This window comes from Cucumis melo, chromosome 5 (genome assembly GCF_025177605.1).
Source record: "Cucumis melo cultivar AY chromosome 5, USDA_Cmelo_AY_1.0, whole genome shotgun sequence".
Taxonomy (NCBI): Eukaryota; Viridiplantae; Streptophyta; class Magnoliopsida; order Cucurbitales; family Cucurbitaceae; genus Cucumis; species Cucumis melo.
Genome location: NC_066861.1, coordinates 25,887,912 through 25,905,202, shown reverse-complemented (window position 1 = coordinate 25,905,202; position 17,291 = coordinate 25,887,912). Strand labels below are relative to the sequence as shown.

Below are 17,291 nucleotides of genomic sequence, written 5' to 3'. Positions count from 1 at the left end.
CTCACAATCACCTTTGTCTTCAATGGAAAGTTACATTAAAATTTGCCACTTAGAATACCAAAAAAAGGTTCTTCAAATGCTCAATGGAAACAGAACACAAGTAACAGAGCAAGCTCAAAAGCATATAAACAAAAATGCTAAGATGATAACGACCAAATTTGGATAAAGGAAAACCAGGAACAACCCATTATAAAACAGTGTTCATAACACACAGAAAAGCAAAAAAAAAAAAAAAAAAAAAAAAAACACAAAAACAAAAACAAAAACAAAAACAAAAAATCAAAGAGAGAGATTAAGGTCAAGCCCATTTTTCCCTTTTCCTACCTTATCTTCATCTTCACCTTGTTCTTGTTGTTGTTTCTGTTCATTGCTCTGTTTTGTTGTTGAAGATGAAGCGGCTGATAGTTGAAGAGGAGTTACGTTGGATTTACTATTGTAATAACCATCTTCTTCAATGAAATCTTCTGGTTGAAACTTCGGATTCCAAACCCCTTTTAATTTCTCTTCTTCTGTTAATTCTTTTGAATATTTCGTTCTGTCTCTCATGGCCTTTGTGTTTTGAATCAAAGCATAGAACAATTCTATCTTTTTCTCTTCTTCTTCTTCTTCTTCTTCATTTTCTTCCTCTTCTTCTTTCTCATTATTCTGTAATTTTCTTCTTTTTCTTTCTCCTTCCATAGCCGGTGGAAATGGATTAGCGAGAGAGAGAGGGAGAGAGAGAGAGATGATTCACATAGAACTGTTGAAGACAGGTTTTGGCAGAGACATGTGGAAAGTTTTACTGAAAGAATTAAAAAGTAATTGGGTTTCTGTATGTTATTTTATGTATTTGTATAGCCTCATCATCTTGGGGTATACTACAAATTTGGATAATGAACAAAGTAGAGAGAAAAAGTGCAATTTTGTTACCTCTTACTCATAATATTCAATTTTCCTTCGCCAATCCATATTTGAATAATGGAGAAGGTGACGAAAAAACAATTTTGTTATTTCAATTTATGCAATTAAAACTTTCCTTTTGAGATGTCTCACATTTTTATTTGTTTGATTTTGATGTCAATAGTGAATCTACCTTTAGATAATTAAGAAATAAATGAGTCAAAATTTCTAATTATATTGTTACCAAAGCTTAGAAAATTAAAAAGAAAAAACAATAAAATCTAATTATGTGATTTTTTTTTTAAGAAAAATGATAAAAACAACAAATTTGACAAAATATTTATTAGTTATAACAAAATTTTAGATTTTATAAATATTAAATATTGATAAATCTTAATATGCTTCTATCAATGTCATTGGTAGATAGTGATAAAAATCTATCAATATCCATCGTTGATAAAATCTAAATTTTGTTATAATTCGTAAATATTTTAATTTATTTTATCATTTTTTTAAAATTATATTTGGATGGACATTTATTTTTGGTGGCATTTTACTATGTCATTGTTTAATTTGATTGGTTGAGATTTTAGTATGAAGAGGCATAGTGGTTTGACCCAAAAATGAAATCATGAGGCATTCTTTTGCCTTAATTTTTCACCAATGTCTTGGCGGCTTGTTTTTGAATTTTGATCAATTGACTTCAATATCTCAAGTCTTTGTGGATCCTACGTTCTATAGAACTTCTCCACCACTTTTATTCCTCTTTCTTCTTTTAGTGATGGGAAAACACTTTAACAATGATTTGAGATTTATTAAATAAAATAATATATATTACCTACCAACGAGTAAATTGCTGAATGAAAAATATATGTATCGTGGTAGTAAAAAAAAATCATTTCTATGTTTGGCTGTTACTGGTAGAATATTTTACATCAACTGAATTAGAACAATTTTCTAGTGATATTCCTGTTGCATATTTGAAAAATTAAACGTAAGACGTAAGAAGTAAAGAAAATTTTTCCTAGTTATAGTTTTGGATTTGGCTGTTGAGGACCCCACATCAGAGAAAAATCAATGGACATTTGATTGCAAGGGAAAGGTGGTATCTCACCGGACTTAATTCAAGTTTGTTATGTGGTTATGTGTTAATGGATGGTTTTGTAGATTTGAGCATTAGGATGAAAATCAAGATCAAACTATAGGTCAAACGAAATGTCCAGGTCAAAGTGGTGTCAAAGTTAGAAGAATTGCCGCTTAGAGAGGCCTAGCATGACAATGTTAGGCTTGATACTGAAGATAGTAGCCTAAAAAGGTCAAATGTCACGACATTGTCGATATGGAAAGAATTTGTGCAACAGATTTTGACCTAACGTCAAGATGTTGTGACAAATCAATGAAAGTGAAAGTGTTTCTTTAGGTTAAGACACAAGATCAAGCTTCAACTTTTTTCTTAAATTTCCTATATCCCAAACCATTTTAGCCTTATTTTCATGTTGGGGAGACTCATCTTAGTTATGAAGAATGTGATCTTGATGTTTAGTGGTTACGATAAGTGCTCTTCTACTTAGGTTGAAGAAGAAACTATTTGTATTATGTTTTGAGGACTTGTATTTTAGGATATGAGCTCAGAATATCTGTGACTCTTAAATGTATTTAGAGTTTATAGATTTATTTGGTGGTCGGAAGACTTTGACATCTTATTCCTTCTTCATCAACCTAAAAATATTTGTTAGATACATAAGGTGACTACTCATTTTATTAGTAATGATCAATTAGTTTTGAAATAAAATACGTGTTATCTATTATAAAATTAGAGTCCGTAAAATCTAAACAAAAACCTTATTTTCTTATGTTCAAACATGCTAAAATGTGAGATCACGTATTTTATGTTTAAGTACGTGGGATCATACATGTTTTCTTTGATGAATTTCAACGTAAGTCTATCTATTTTATACATTCATTTTTACTTAGATAGTTATAAATTTTCAATGATCTTTAAAAAAAAAAAAAGCTTTATCTTACCCACTATTTTAAGTTGGTTGTTTAACATTTCATTTTTCTTTTCTAGATAAACTTTTTTTTTAAAATTAAACACTAAAAATGTTCCAAAAGCATCGTAAAATTGAGAAAAAAAAAATCACTTTCGTGATGGATAATATAATAAAACAAACAATACCCTTTAATCATAAAGGAAAAGAAAAACAAAAAGTTGAATATTTAATAAAAAAAAAAAGTTGAATAATATGTGACATGATGATATTTTCTAAAAGAACTATTTGTGAAGATAAAATCTTCTATAGTTAGCAAACCATTTGGATAAAAAAAAATAAAATGAATCATAAGTTACAAGACATTCTTTACTTTAATTGTTATTGTGTTGTTTTTGGTCCTCTTTATTTTCTTTTGTTTTTTAAATCGTTACTTTCGTATTTAGTCCATTCAATTACTTCATGTCAATTTGAGTCATATATATATTTGTTCTCAAATATTTTCAATCAATTATTGTTACTTGTCATTTTATACCTAAGTTATGATTATACACTCAAATAGACGCTTGTTATGGAACATTAGAATGTCTATCTAAATATATCATGATTGACCTATAATCAAAGTTATCATATATGACATTAAACATTTGTTATTTTACTCAAAATTGGTTCATGTTATTATCGACCTACGTATAATTAAACAGATTAAGCCATATATTAATTAGTTAAAAAGTCAAACATATATTCTTCCTCAACATATATGTTATTAATCTCAAATAATAAAAATAATAATAATCACAATCAGACCATCCTAGTTTGATCTAATAACAATAGTCTCAATATCCGACTAACAGTCGTGAGGTCGTGATGATGTAAATTCGAAAATATGTCATAAAAAACTCATTTTCAAAAAGGTAATTATAATGGATAACACTTTTTAGAATAATTATTAAGTATGTAGCAATATTTTAAAAATTTTACAAATATAGCAAAATCTATCGGTGATAGGCTTCTATCGTTGATAGACTCTTATGGTTTATCAGTGATAGACCAATATTTGTTACATGTTCTATCGGTGATAGACTCCTATCATCGATAGATTTTGACAGTTTTTGCTATAATTGTAATTTTTTTAAAATATTGCTATTTACTTAATATAATCGCTACATTTACGACTATCCCTTCTCAAAAGTTGAATTGGGCCGCCCAAAGAGATTAGGCTACAATCTCCTACACCCTGCAACACAGTTCGAGAAATGCACTCGTCTTCGAGTTGCCTACCATGGCCGGCTAAACTCAGTAGGACGAGAGAATTTTCCGATATCAAACCATCTTCACAGAACAACACAAGCTTCAATGTCATTTTCAGTTTCAACTTTCTCGCCTCCTACAGGGACTCTTCCTCTGTGCTCCCATGGCCGTAGAATCCCCAACCGGAGTTCCCATGTGAGTGTTTCTGATATATCCTTAACTCTCACTATTACATCTTCGATTCATGCTCTGTCTCTCACTTTCCAATTTTACTTCCTAGTTGTTTGATCTTTATGAAAGAGTCTAGTGTGTTAGAATTCCTAACTATGTTCTGGGACTGAAAAAGAAAAATGACGATTAGTTGAAAGAATTGAAAGATCTTCTCCACAATATGTTAATTCAAGTTGCGAAAGAAGTGGTGATCATAAGAGGAAAGCTTTGTCTATAAATTCTTAGTGAGATTTTAGATTTGTAAATACTATAACTGAAGAAGTAGAGTGGGGGCAGGAAGACTCATTAAAAAAATTGGGGATTTCCCTTTCTTTATTTGTCTATATAAATATCATTCTCTTAAACAAACTTCTTTTTACTAAACTTAGCAATGGGTGTCTTTTTGTTTATGGGTTGATGTAGATTATGGCAAATAGCTTAAGATCAACAAGAGCTTCCAATTTTTGCCAAATATTTCATGGCTTGAAGCTCTGGATAAGTGAGAGCCTAAGTGTTCTGCAGCATAATGGGACATTTGGATCATCACAGAAGTTGAAGACTATAAAAAATCATAAAGAAGATGAGTTTGAAAAAAAACCTTTTGAGGAAACTTCATCACATGCTCGGCAAGTTCCTGAATCCGTCTTAGAATCCAAAATTTCCAGTGGTTAGTCAATGTAGTTGGCTTCCATTTTTTCATCCACTTAATTTTTGAGGAAACTAAGCATTTTGATTCATCAGATTCCAATTCAGAAACAACTAAAGCAGCTACACATTCTAAAGGATCCGAGAGTCTGCAATCTGATACTTCAGTGGATGTTGAAAATTCCTCTTGGTCTTCCGGATCCTTGCAACAATCCACTATGTTGAACTACATCGTTCAGGGTGATCAAGTCCCATCCCTTTGTATTGCTGTCATTGGAGCTACTGGTGAGCTAGCAACTAGAAAAATTTTCCCAGCACTGTTTGCTCTGTATTATAGTGGCTTTCTTCCTGAGGTATGGTGATATTCACATCTATGACATAAATACAGAATATCCTTGTTTCTTATGTTTTGTGCACTGTACTGTATGTTGTTTCCTAAATATACTTTATTTGTTTTGAAATGTTCGGTTTAAAATGTATATTCCGCACACACATTTGGCATTCCTTCAATTTTGTGTTGCTCTGCATACTCATTTTTATTTACGGGGCTCCTTACTTGTGCTAAAGAAACTTCACATACTCACATTTTAGTATTGTTGAGAATGGTATGCGTCTTGATTAGTTTTACTGCACATTAAAATATTCCAGGTTATTGAAGAGATCTACCCCAAAGAATTGATTGGAGATTCTTATGCAAAATATATTATATGAATGGAGATTGCATCTCCTAGTTTGATATCTATGTGAACACGGTTGACTTACAGCTGTTTTGATATTCCATGGTTGCAGAATGTTGGGATTTTTGGTTATTCAAGAAAGAATATAACAGATGAAGAACTGCGGTCTATTATATCTGCCACTTTAACTTGCCGTATTGATCATCAGTATGTCTCTATATCTCCTAGATAATCTCTTTATAGTTTAGATTGCCATGTATTAAATATGTAAAAAATCTAGCTCTATGATGCCATAAGTCATTGTTTAGGAAATTGGATTTCAAAACCCAATCTTATATGTATGATTGTCATGTAAAAAATGTAATGGAGTGGTATAATCTAAGTGCATGCTCAACTTGAAACTATACCATGTAAAAATGAAGACGAAGCCTGCTGTGGAGGCTTATTAAGGCTTGATTTCTACAGTAAAGTATATTTTTATACCTCAAAACTCAATATTTGTTCAGGTGATCACCAACTGTATAAACTGGATTTTTTTGGAGCTGACAATTACTGATGCCAATTGTAGTGAATTTCATCAAGTATTTCTGCAACGTCAAATGCATTGTGTTTTGCAATAAGTAACCAAATTTTGGTGAAATGTATTTTGTTTCTCTGTAGACAAAATTGCAGTGATAAAATGGATGCTTTTCTGAGTAGAACGTTCCATGTAAATGGAGGTTATGACAACAATAAGGGCATGTCAAAGCTTAATTTACTGATGGAGCAGATAGAGGTGGTTATATAGAAGCACTGGCTAATTGAGAAGAAGTTTTTTCTTTCATTGCATTTCAAATTTTCAATATGCAGTCAGAGATCTTTGATTAATGATTCTAAAATATTTGACGTACTGCAGAGGCATTCCAAAGCTAATAGGATATTTTACCTTTCCGTGCCACAAGACGCTCTTCTAGATGTTGCATGCTCTCTCTCCAGTAAAGCTCAAACGAAAAAGGGTTGGAATCGTGTTATCATTGAGAAACCTTTTGGCTTTGATATGATGTCGTCTCATCTTTTGACAAAATCTCTTCTTTCTCAATTCGAGGAAAAGCAAATTTACAGGTGTCTTTTCATTATTTGTTCTTCCATATCACTAACACTGCACTTAATACCCAAAACTTCCACAAGCTGAGTGCAAAGCTAACCCTTTTTGTGCATTTTCTTTACATTATTTTAGATTTCTGCATATAAATTAACTTTGAACTGTCATATTTCAGAATCGATCATCTTCTTGGGAAGAACCTTATTGAAAACCTTACAGTTTTAAGGTTTGCTAATTTAGTTTTTCAACCACTGTGGAGTCGTACATTCATAAACAGTGTACAGGTACACATTTGTATAAAGTAAATTCTAATCCTTTCACACTCAATACTCACTAAACTCAAATTAAAAAATATTACAGGTCATTTTGTCAGAAGAACTTGGAGTTCAAACAAAAAGGTTACCTGACAGTTCACTGGTTTTTCTTTTACCTTCGTCTTGATTTCTTGTTACAGGAACATCTACAAGTATTCAGTTCCTTCCATGCAGATTTTTGGACGGTGGTGGAATTATTGGAGACATAGTGCACAGCCATATACTACAAACAATTGCATTACTTGCCATGGAACCCCCCATTAGTCTTGATGGTGAAGCCATTCGAAATGAGAAGGTAAAAATAGACTTTTCATGAAAGTTCTATTGCATGGTATAATGACCGTAACGTAAATGAATAGATTCTTTACAGGTTAAGTTGCTGAGATCCATTCGCCCACTGGAACCCAGTGATGTTGTTCTTGGACAGTACAAATCTAGTACTGATGACAAAGTTGACCTTTCTCTTGACAATCTGACCCCAACATATTTTGCGGGTGCCTTGTATATCGACAATGCACGTTGGGATGGCGTCCCTTTTTTGATTAAAAGTGGCTTGGGACTAATCAAACACTGGTAAATATTTCATTGGTAAGGCTATTGCATGTCAGAAAGTGTAGGACTGGGAATCTGGGGCAGACTTCGCTGTCATCCTGAGATTATATGTGTAATGGATGACTTTTTGTTTGTTTCCTTTATTGTTATTGCACATGCATCCATTGGAACCTATTGATAAGAGAGGAACAAAAAATAGAAGAAAGAGAGGACCATTTACAAGAGAAATTAAGAATCAAAAGTTGAAAGGAAGGAGAACTTGATAGGCGAAACCATCATAGGTTGGCTTAGTAGTAAATAGGGGGCATGACCTTGATAAAAGGCTAAGAGGTCATGGGTTGAATTTATGGTGACCACTTACCTAGGATTTAATATCTTATAAGTTTCCTTGATACCTAAATGTTATAGGTCAAGGTGGGTTGTTTCGTGAGATCAATTGAGGTGTGCAAATGCTGATTTGTACCCTCACAGATACCAAAAGAAAAACTTGAAATATCAACCTCAATATCAAATACCAAGGGCATATCATAGCTGTACCTAAAACATACCATTATACGAATCATATTTTTACTCAAGCTGGTTCCTGACACTGAGTTAAAATCTTTGTTATGGTCATAATTTTAATTATTCTTCATATTCTCTTTTTAACATGTATTCTGATTTAAGATCTGTTTATTCTTACAAGTCAACTATTAGACTTGGTCCACCACCACCAACTTTGGAATATCTATAAACTTTGATGGTGAATTGCTCTAAAATGCAGTGTAGAGATCCGCATACAATTTCGCCAGGTTCCGGGGAACATTTACCGTGAGCACTTTGGGTATAATAATGAATCCGCAACTAATGAGATTATTTTGCGCGATGTACCTGAAGAGGCCATTCTTGTCCGCGTTAATAACAAGATTCCTGGATTGGGATTGCGATTGGACTCTCCAGAACTCAATTTGCTTTACAAAGACAAGTGCGACCTTGCTTTGAATTTGAAATATTGTCCTTTGTGATTGCTATTTACCAGCTTGGTTTTTAATGTAGATATTGTTTTATTCTCTTACCTGGCTTTTTGTTTCTCTTTCTTTGTAGGTACAACGTTGACGTGCCTGATTCATATGAGCATCTTCTCCTTGATGTCATTGATGGGGACAGCCATTTGTTCATGAGAAGTGATGAACTTGCAATCGCGTGGAACATCCTAACTCCGATCCTGAATGAAATTAAGAAGAATAACATAAAGCCAGAACTTTACGAGTTCGGCGGCAGAGGTCCTATCGGAGCTTATTATCTTTGGGCAAAACATGGAGTTCGATGGGTCGAGGAATAAACAACAGGACACATTTCATTATGTTGTAAGCTCTCTCACAAGAAACATGCAACACAAGATTTGCCAAATGGTTGAACTCATTACATTCATCATGCAACTCGTTCAATCAATTGAAGGAATTAGCAAGTCTTGGACATAAAATATGAACCTACCTAGTAGAATTAAAACCACATGATGATATGATGCAACTGCTGGTTTTGATTCTCAACTTAGTTCCTTGTGATGTTCATTGGAAGAATATGAGGATTGTAGTGGATCAGACCATATGCAACAGAATCATTGCACAAAAATTATTCCGAAAGGAAAGAAACTGTATCCCTTTGTATATTTTTTTAGTTTTGAATGCACAGCGTACTATGGACCAAGGTTTCATTGTACAAGATTTTATTCTTTTGAAAAAAAATATCAATTTATAGTCCTTTTGTACCGATTTAAATCTTAAAATAATAACTTTATCATTTTAAACTCTTCTGTAAACGTATCAATTTACACCATCCATACATACATTATATCTAAAAATTTTTGGGTAAAACTTACGATTGTATCTATTAAACTCATAAACTTTCATAAATAAATCAATTTAGACAAAAATTTCTTTGAAAATTGTTTATGTATTTACACATGTAAGAATTAATGTATGGATGATTTAAAAAAAATAATTGTAATGATAGGTCAAAGTTGATTGTACTACAAAAATTTATAAGTTCTTCATGAAGTTGGACAATCAAGATCGAAAAGAAGATGTAAATTGATATACAAAGGTAGGTGTTACAATTATTATGTCATAGTTTTAATACTAGAGATATAAATTGATATTCATTTGTTTTAATCCAATCCTTTTTTAATTATTTATGTTTGATTAGCAAGAGGCACTGAGAGAGTGTAGGATCCACAAAGACTTGAAGATATTTTTGGTCAACTAATCAAAGACAGGCCGCCATGAAATTTGTGGAAATTAAGGGCAAAAGAAATGGCCACGATTCAGACATTAGTCATTGTTCATCTTGGACTAACATCAACTTCTCTTTTTTCATTCTTTTTAATTTTCATGGAATTACTCGAGTATACTTATCTTTGTTGATCGTAACGTACATTTGGTTGGATCGAAACAATAGAATTTGTTTTGAATGACACCTTTAGAAGGATATCATTAATATGTCCAACTTTTTCCTTAATTACTCTAGATTATGAAAAAGCTTGTTTTTTTCGTTAATATCAATTTTGCATTTCAACCTCATCTCTCGATCATTCTATAAACTCTTTGCTCTTTGTGCTTTCTTTTGATTCATTGAAATTAGCTATGGGATACCACGAGACTACTATTGAATGTGTTAACCTAGTTGATATTTTTTTTTATTATTCTACCGTTTATAAATAAGAGTTGTATATAGATACGTGTAACCTAGAGTAATCATTCTCCTTTAATTATATAGAGAAAAGAAGTCAAAATTTTATGGATTAGTTGAAGATGATACTTGATAGTAGGGTTGAAATTGAACCCCACTTGAGCCATCAATTTCTAAGCATAAAAATACCATTATTATCAAGAAGAGAAGATATAAATTATTTGTTGGTTCCACACCACACCAAGTAATCTTAAGAAAGTTAAAATCAAAGAGTTTAGTTTTTGGTTAAACTACAAATTCAGTCTCTTAAAAATTTAAAAAATGAGAATTCATTCTCGTTTATAACATCTTTTCAATTACTATTGGACTCAATCTACACTTTATGTGCAATGAAAAATATGGTAGTTGTTATTTAAAAAATATATATTTGTGTAAATAAAAAAGAGTATGAAATTGTACCTTATCGTTGATTTATATAAAGTTTAATTCTAATGATTAAATTTTAACATTTTCCTAATGGTGGGGATCAAATTTATAACTTAACCACTATTTATTCATACCTACATGATCTTGTTTCTTATACAATAACATATAAACTTTGGTTTTCATATACGGTCTTTCAACTTCAAGATTTTTGTACATTTCCCATGGAATACACTCTCCTTTTAAATCGCACTTTAAATGAGTTGATTCAAAATAATGTGGAGTATGACTTTTTAAGATTAATTTTAATAGTGAAAGGAAATTCATGGAATCATTTAATTAAAATTAATTAATAAGTTAAAATTTATAGCAAAGCGTGTGAAACCTAAAATATTTACAAAATATAACAAAATATCATAATCTTATCTATGTTAGATCGTGATAGACTCTTATATATTTGTGTATATACGTATCATGATGAATACAAATAGTGGTAATATATCTCGATCTATTATAGTCTATCACATTACGAAGAGATTGTGATATTTTGTTATACTAAACTTATCAAGTTTAGTGTAAAAGTGATAAAATAGAATCGATTAGTCAATGGAATGGTTATCTTTTTCCATATTATATTATTAATAAGCTTAAATTATGAGTTTAGCTCTCAAAGTCTTGGTGGTTAATTTCTAATATGGTTCCCTACTAATAATTAGTCCTTTGAATATCTAATTTTGGGTTCAATAGGTAAATCCTTAAATTTTTAAGAGTTAATTTATAGTTTTCTAAATTCATGATATTAAACACAAAATTGAAAATATATTATCCTAATTAAAAAAAAAAGCAAATTTATATCTACTATATATACTAATTTTAGAAGTTGTGGACTCTAGATCTATTAGCAATCAACAATTAAAATTTTAATGACATTTTTAAAAGTTTGATCTTTTAGAAAATCAATAAGTTAGAAATTCAAAGACTAAATTTTACCTTATACGGTTTAAATCTAAAGTTTTTTTCAACAAGATCGAATCTATAATTTCAAAGTCGGATCTTCTAATTTCGTAGTTGATGATATATCATTTTGGTAAATCTTATAAGAACTTATATGGGACATTATCATCTCTGCAAGTAAAATAAAAGCATGGCATACCAAAATAAAGTGTGCAAACAAACAAAATTGCTCTCTTATCTTTTCTTCACATAATTATCCAAATTAAATAGCATACCATGATGAAACTCTTCATAAATAATAAATAAACAAGAAATCAATCACTTTTGATCATCTCTTCAAATATCACATCTCTGTCCTGTAATTCTCTCTCTAATCATATCTCACCATTGGAGCAAAAATGGATCGGGTAGCACATCTCCGTAAGATGTTTCCTTTCGGACTATAACCTTTAATGTTGAGCCCTTCAATCAACCAACTATCAACCTTACTAGTAAGAAAAAGCTCCAAATCAAAAGTTTTAAAAGTGTTCCAAGCTTTCCTAATAAAGAGACAATGTAAAAATAAGTGTTCCGGAGTCTCCTCTTCTTTGAAACAAAGGCAGTACATCAAGAGGCTGAGCATTGTGTGTTGGAATTTGTGGGTGATTGTTGGTGTATTGTTACTCATTCGTAGAACTTAGACCTTAAAAGAAATGTGCTCAATAACGAGCTTGACAACGTGGCCTCAATTTTGGAAAATTTTCATTCTTGGGCCCCCTAAATGGTGGTTTATAGTCTTAAATGAACTCCTAACGCTAATGGCAGTTTTACTACGACACGTCTACTTTTCTCAATTTAACCAAGAGATCACCTCCACAATTCGTCATATATGGAAGACTAAAATACCGAAAAAGGTGAAATTCTTCTTATGGTCGCTCGCCTATAGAAGTCTTTAACACTCATGAGAAACTCCAAAAGAAAAAATTCAAATTTTTTTTGTACTAGTGTAGAAGGGAAGAACTTACCCAGTGCAAAGTGTCCATTCATGAAAAACCAGTCCATCCTAATCATGCTCTAAATATGAGTTAAATAGGGTTTAGGGTTTAAACAGAAAAAGAAGAAAGAAGTTGAATTTGATTAATATAATGGAGAAAGAAAGAAGCAGCTAAAAGAATAGGATTAGTTTCTTTTATTTATTAGAATTAGAATTTAATTATTTTTTTTTATTAATTAGGATGAATGATTAGTACTTGTCTCTTTTTATTCATAATTTTTTTAAACATTAACATAAAATTCTCTCATTTCGTTTATGTCAATAAATAAATTTTTTGAGATTTAGGTAAAATAATTTGAGTAGCAATTAACTTTTATTATTATTGGTAATGTTTAGGTTAGATATTTATTATTCTAAATTTTATATAATTTAAATCCATTTGTTATTAAAATTTTACCAACAAAATCAACCTTCTATAGATTTTTAGTCTAAAAGCATGTGGGGGTGGGGAATAAAAGAAAAAGAATTATGAAAATAAATAAATAAATAAAATTCTACCAAACTCGACTCCGGGTACATTCATTCCCACCATTTTTCATCTCCCTTTGCCTCTCCATTTCTCCATCTAGAGGTGTAAACGGGTTGGGTTGGGTTGGGTTGAGAGACACATTTTCAACCCAACCCATATTTTCGAGTTGGTTGGGTTGACAACCTGAATAACCCATATTATATTCCTAACCCAACCCAACCCTTACCTTAAAATATGGGTTGGGTTGTTGGGTTGTATTATTATTTTTTCGTTCTTGATGTTTGTACGATTTAAAATTGTTATACAACGTTGATAAACACTCATATTCAAAGTCTCAAACATCTATAAATTCAAAGTTTCAAATATCTATAAATTCAAATTTTCAAATATTCATAAAAGTTCAACATTTTAAACATTATCCATAAATATTAAATAAATAATAAAATATCTATAATATAAATATAAATAAATAAATAAATAAATATATATATATATATATATATATATATATATATATATATATATATATATAAACTATTAATTCGGATTGGGTTGACCCGAATTTTTCAACCCCAACCCGAGATCCAACCCAATCCAAAAAAAACCAAAATTTTCAACCCAACCCAACCCACATTTTAAATTAACCCAATATGAGTTGGATAGTCCGAGTTATCAAGTTGTTCGAATTATTCTTACACCCCTAGCTCCCTTTTCTCCTTCCTCTTCTCAAACCCTAATTCCTTGAAGTTAGGCGTCAACGTGAAACACTCAAACAGAGGCAAAAATGGAAGTTGAGTTCTTGTGATCAAGCATTGTTCTTCTCAATGAAACAGGTAAAGCTTTATCGTCTTCCTCTCCAGTGTCGACATTTTTCAAGTCCCCAACCCTTTCCATCATTTACATATGTGTTGGAGAAATATATTTTCACTTATGGATGATTTTTTTTTCAAACTTTCAATAGAAAGGGTGAGATATATGTATACATAATATGTATCCATTGAGTTGTCATTGATTTACTAATAATGAAAATATTCAAAAAAATTAACAGAAGAGAAATCAAAAGGGGTTTGGAATCCAAAGTTTCAACTAGGAAGATTTCATTGAAAAAGATGGCTATAATTACAACAACAAATCCTAATCTATCTCTTTGATTTCTACAAGAAATGCAAGGTTACTTAACAAATAAATTCTCTCTCCTCGATCATTCAACAAAGTGCGTGTGCTTTTTCTTCCATATCCCTCTCTGTCACAGGTTTTACCCCAAGAGTTTTTAATTATCCAAAATTCTTTACCCGACCTACTTACCCAAAACCTACCACTAATATACTATGGTTGTTACCAATCTTGGTAAGATAAAATAGGTTACGAGGTCCTTTGTAAATACCATGTGATAACAAAAGATCAATAAATTGTTGGAATAAATGGTTATTGTTAGGTTATTGTTCGTGTTGCTTCATGAACGGATGTATCATGAATGGATGCATCACTTCATGAAAACCGATAATTATTTGTGTTTTTTCATGAATGGATGCATTATGAGTGGATGCATCGCTTCGTGAAAAGTGTTATAGAAAAAAGGACACGACTTTTCGAATGACCACGAATAAGTTTATAAATAGGTCCTTTTCTATTTGGTTGAAGAAGAGAAAAATTTTGATTATCATTTGTTTTCTTCCAAAAACTATTTTCTCTCCATTATCCACAATCTTCACGTTCGGTAGATCCACAAAGTTTTGTGTGCCGATCTTCTAGACGGGGTGCTACTCTTAGAAGAAAGGTAATCTGTTCTATCCTGGGAGACAATTACTCTAAAAACTCAAGCACTAGGGTGAGTAAATTTTGTCTTAAGGAGACAACGTGAATTCGTTGGGCTCAGATCTATATACATATATGTTTTCCTGTTTTGTTGTATTGATAATTTTCATAACAATCTTAAGACAAATTTAGTATATCTTCTTTAGTTCGAATTTCAATCAAAACAATATATTTTTTTTTATTTTTCTTCACAGTGGTCTTATATATGTTGATAATGGTTCAATCATAGTGACTTTCTTCATCATTCGTATTTTTTTTATTTAGAAATTCTTCTATTTTTTTTCATAGTTATTTTCCATCCTTCACACAACAAAACACTTATGTATTTTTTTTAAGGATACATCTCTTATGTATTATTTTCTTTTGTTTAGATTTTGTTTAATTTTTTGTTAAATATCTTAGTTTGTTTAATTCATAAATATATATAATTAGTTTGTTATATATATTTATATATATTGTTTAGATTTGTTCCTTTTTAATTCAAATATCACAGTAGCATATTAACTTGAGTGAGTTTTATTTTTTTTCTTTGCATTAGTTTGTATGTGAGAGATTTGCTTTAATTACTTATTTAAAATTTTCTTGTTTTGAAGATATGACTTCAACAAACTTTAATTTAGTTCCTGTAACTGGTGTTGCTCATGGGGAGAAACCTGAAAAATTTGATGGTGTTGATTTCAAACGTTGGCAACAAAAAATATTGTTCTATCTGACCACTTTAAATCTGGCAAAGTTTCTCACAGAGGATGCTCCCATTTTATCTGAGGGAGAAACTAATAAAGAAAAGCAACTTGCAGTTGATGCATGGAAACATGTAGAATATTTTTGCAAGAATTACATTCTGAATGGATTGGACAACACGCTATACAATGTGTATAGTAGTGTTCATTCAGCAAAAAATCTCCGGACTTCATTAGAGAATAAGTACAAAACTGAAGTTGTTGGTGCAAAGAAATTTATCGCTGGAAAATTTCTAGATTACAAAATGGTGTACTCCAAAACTGTAATGAGTCAGGTTCAGGAAATTCAGGTAATCCTACATGATATACATGCTGAGAATATGAATTTGAGTGAGTCTTTTCAGGTAGCATCAATAATTGAAAAATTTCCACCCTCATGGAAGGACTTCAAAAATTATCTCAAGCATAAATGCAAAGAGATAAAACTTGAGGAACTTATAATTATAGTTCGACTTGGGATTGAAGAGAATAATAGAAAGGCAGAGAAGTGTACTATAGATAGTATAATAGATCCCAAGACCAACATTGTGGAAAATAGACCACAAAGTAACAAGAAAATGAAATTTTCTAGTGAAGGTTCAAATAAAAAACCATGATTCACGAGAAAGTTCAATGACAAGTGCTTCAACTGCAACAAAATGGGACATCAATCTAAGGATTGTCGTAAGCCAAAGAACTTAAAAAAAAAACATGCTCAAGCTCATATCATAGAAGTTGATGAAGTATCAGATGGTGTTGCAGATATTGACCTTTGTGCAGTCATTTTAGAGTGCAACATGATGGGCAATTCCAAGGAATGGTGGGTAGACACTGGTGCTACTCGTCATATTTGTGCCAACAAGAATTTGTTCACTTCATATGTGTCAATCTCTAATGGAGAACAATTATTTATGGGTAACTCCTCTACATCAAAGGTCGAGGGACAAGGAAAAGTAATTCTTAAGATGACCTCTAGGAAGGAACTCACTCTCAACAATGTGCTTCATGTTTCTGACATTCGCAAGAACTTAATTTCTGGTTCATTACTTAGTAAGAATGGATTTAAGTTGGTTTTTGTATCTGATAAATTTGTACTTTCCAAGAATGAGATGTACATTGGAAAAGGTTATCTGAGTGATGGTCTGTTTAAATTAAATGTACTCACAGTTGTACCCAAAAGTATTATTAATAATAAAGTATCTACTTTTGCTTATATTGTTGAGTCATTTGTTTGGCATGACAGACTAGAACATGTCAACTTCAATTCTTTGCATAGGCTGATTAATATGAACTTGATTCCAAAATTCACTTTCGATACAAGTCATAGATGTGAAGTATGTGTGGAATAAAAAATGACCAAAACACCTTTTCATTCCACTGATAGAATGACCAAACCTTTAGAGTTAATTCACAGTGATATTTGTGACTTGAAATTTGTGCAAACTAGAGGTGGGAAAAAGTATTTTATTACTTTTATAGATGATTGCACAAAATATTGTTATGTTTATCTGCTGAAAAGCAAAGATGAAGCAGTTGAAGTGTTTAAGCTTTATAAAGAAGAGGTTGAAAATCAACTTAGCATAAAAATTAAGGCAATAAGAAGTAATCGAG

At 31.2% G+C, this 17,291-nt stretch overlaps 1 protein-coding gene across 1 annotated transcript; it reads left to right on the top strand.

The window, feature by feature from the left end:
• Positions 1–4,053: 4,053 nt before the first annotated feature.
• Positions 4,054–9,349, top strand: LOC103493988 (inactive glucose-6-phosphate 1-dehydrogenase 4, chloroplastic). The gene is made up of 12 exons (XM_008454981.3): positions 4,054–4,316; positions 4,755–4,998; positions 5,073–5,329; positions 5,766–5,860; positions 6,314–6,428; positions 6,549–6,754; positions 6,910–7,018; positions 7,095–7,132; positions 7,223–7,343; positions 7,419–7,621; positions 8,364–8,564; positions 8,684–9,349. The coding sequence occupies exons 1-12, from the start codon at positions 4,227–4,229 to the stop codon at positions 8,919–8,921; spliced, it is 1,917 nt and encodes a 638-aa protein (XP_008453203.1). The 5' UTR covers positions 4,054–4,226; the 3' UTR covers positions 8,922–9,349.
• The last annotated feature ends 7,942 nt before the right edge of the window (positions 9,350–17,291 follow it).

Excerpts from the sequence above, each read along its gene's own strand:
- LOC103493988 (XM_008454981.3), top strand. The coding sequence starts at position 4,227 with ATGTCATTTTCAGTTTCAACTTTCTCGCCTCCTACAGGGACTCTTCCT. Across the intron at positions 7,019-7,094 it reads CATTCATAAACAGTGTACAG|GTCATTTTGTCAGAAGAACT; the intron begins GTACACATTTGT and ends AAAATATTACAG. Across the intron at positions 7,622-8,363 it reads TTGGGACTAATCAAACACTG|TGTAGAGATCCGCATACAAT; the intron begins GTAAATATTTCA and ends TCTAAAATGCAG.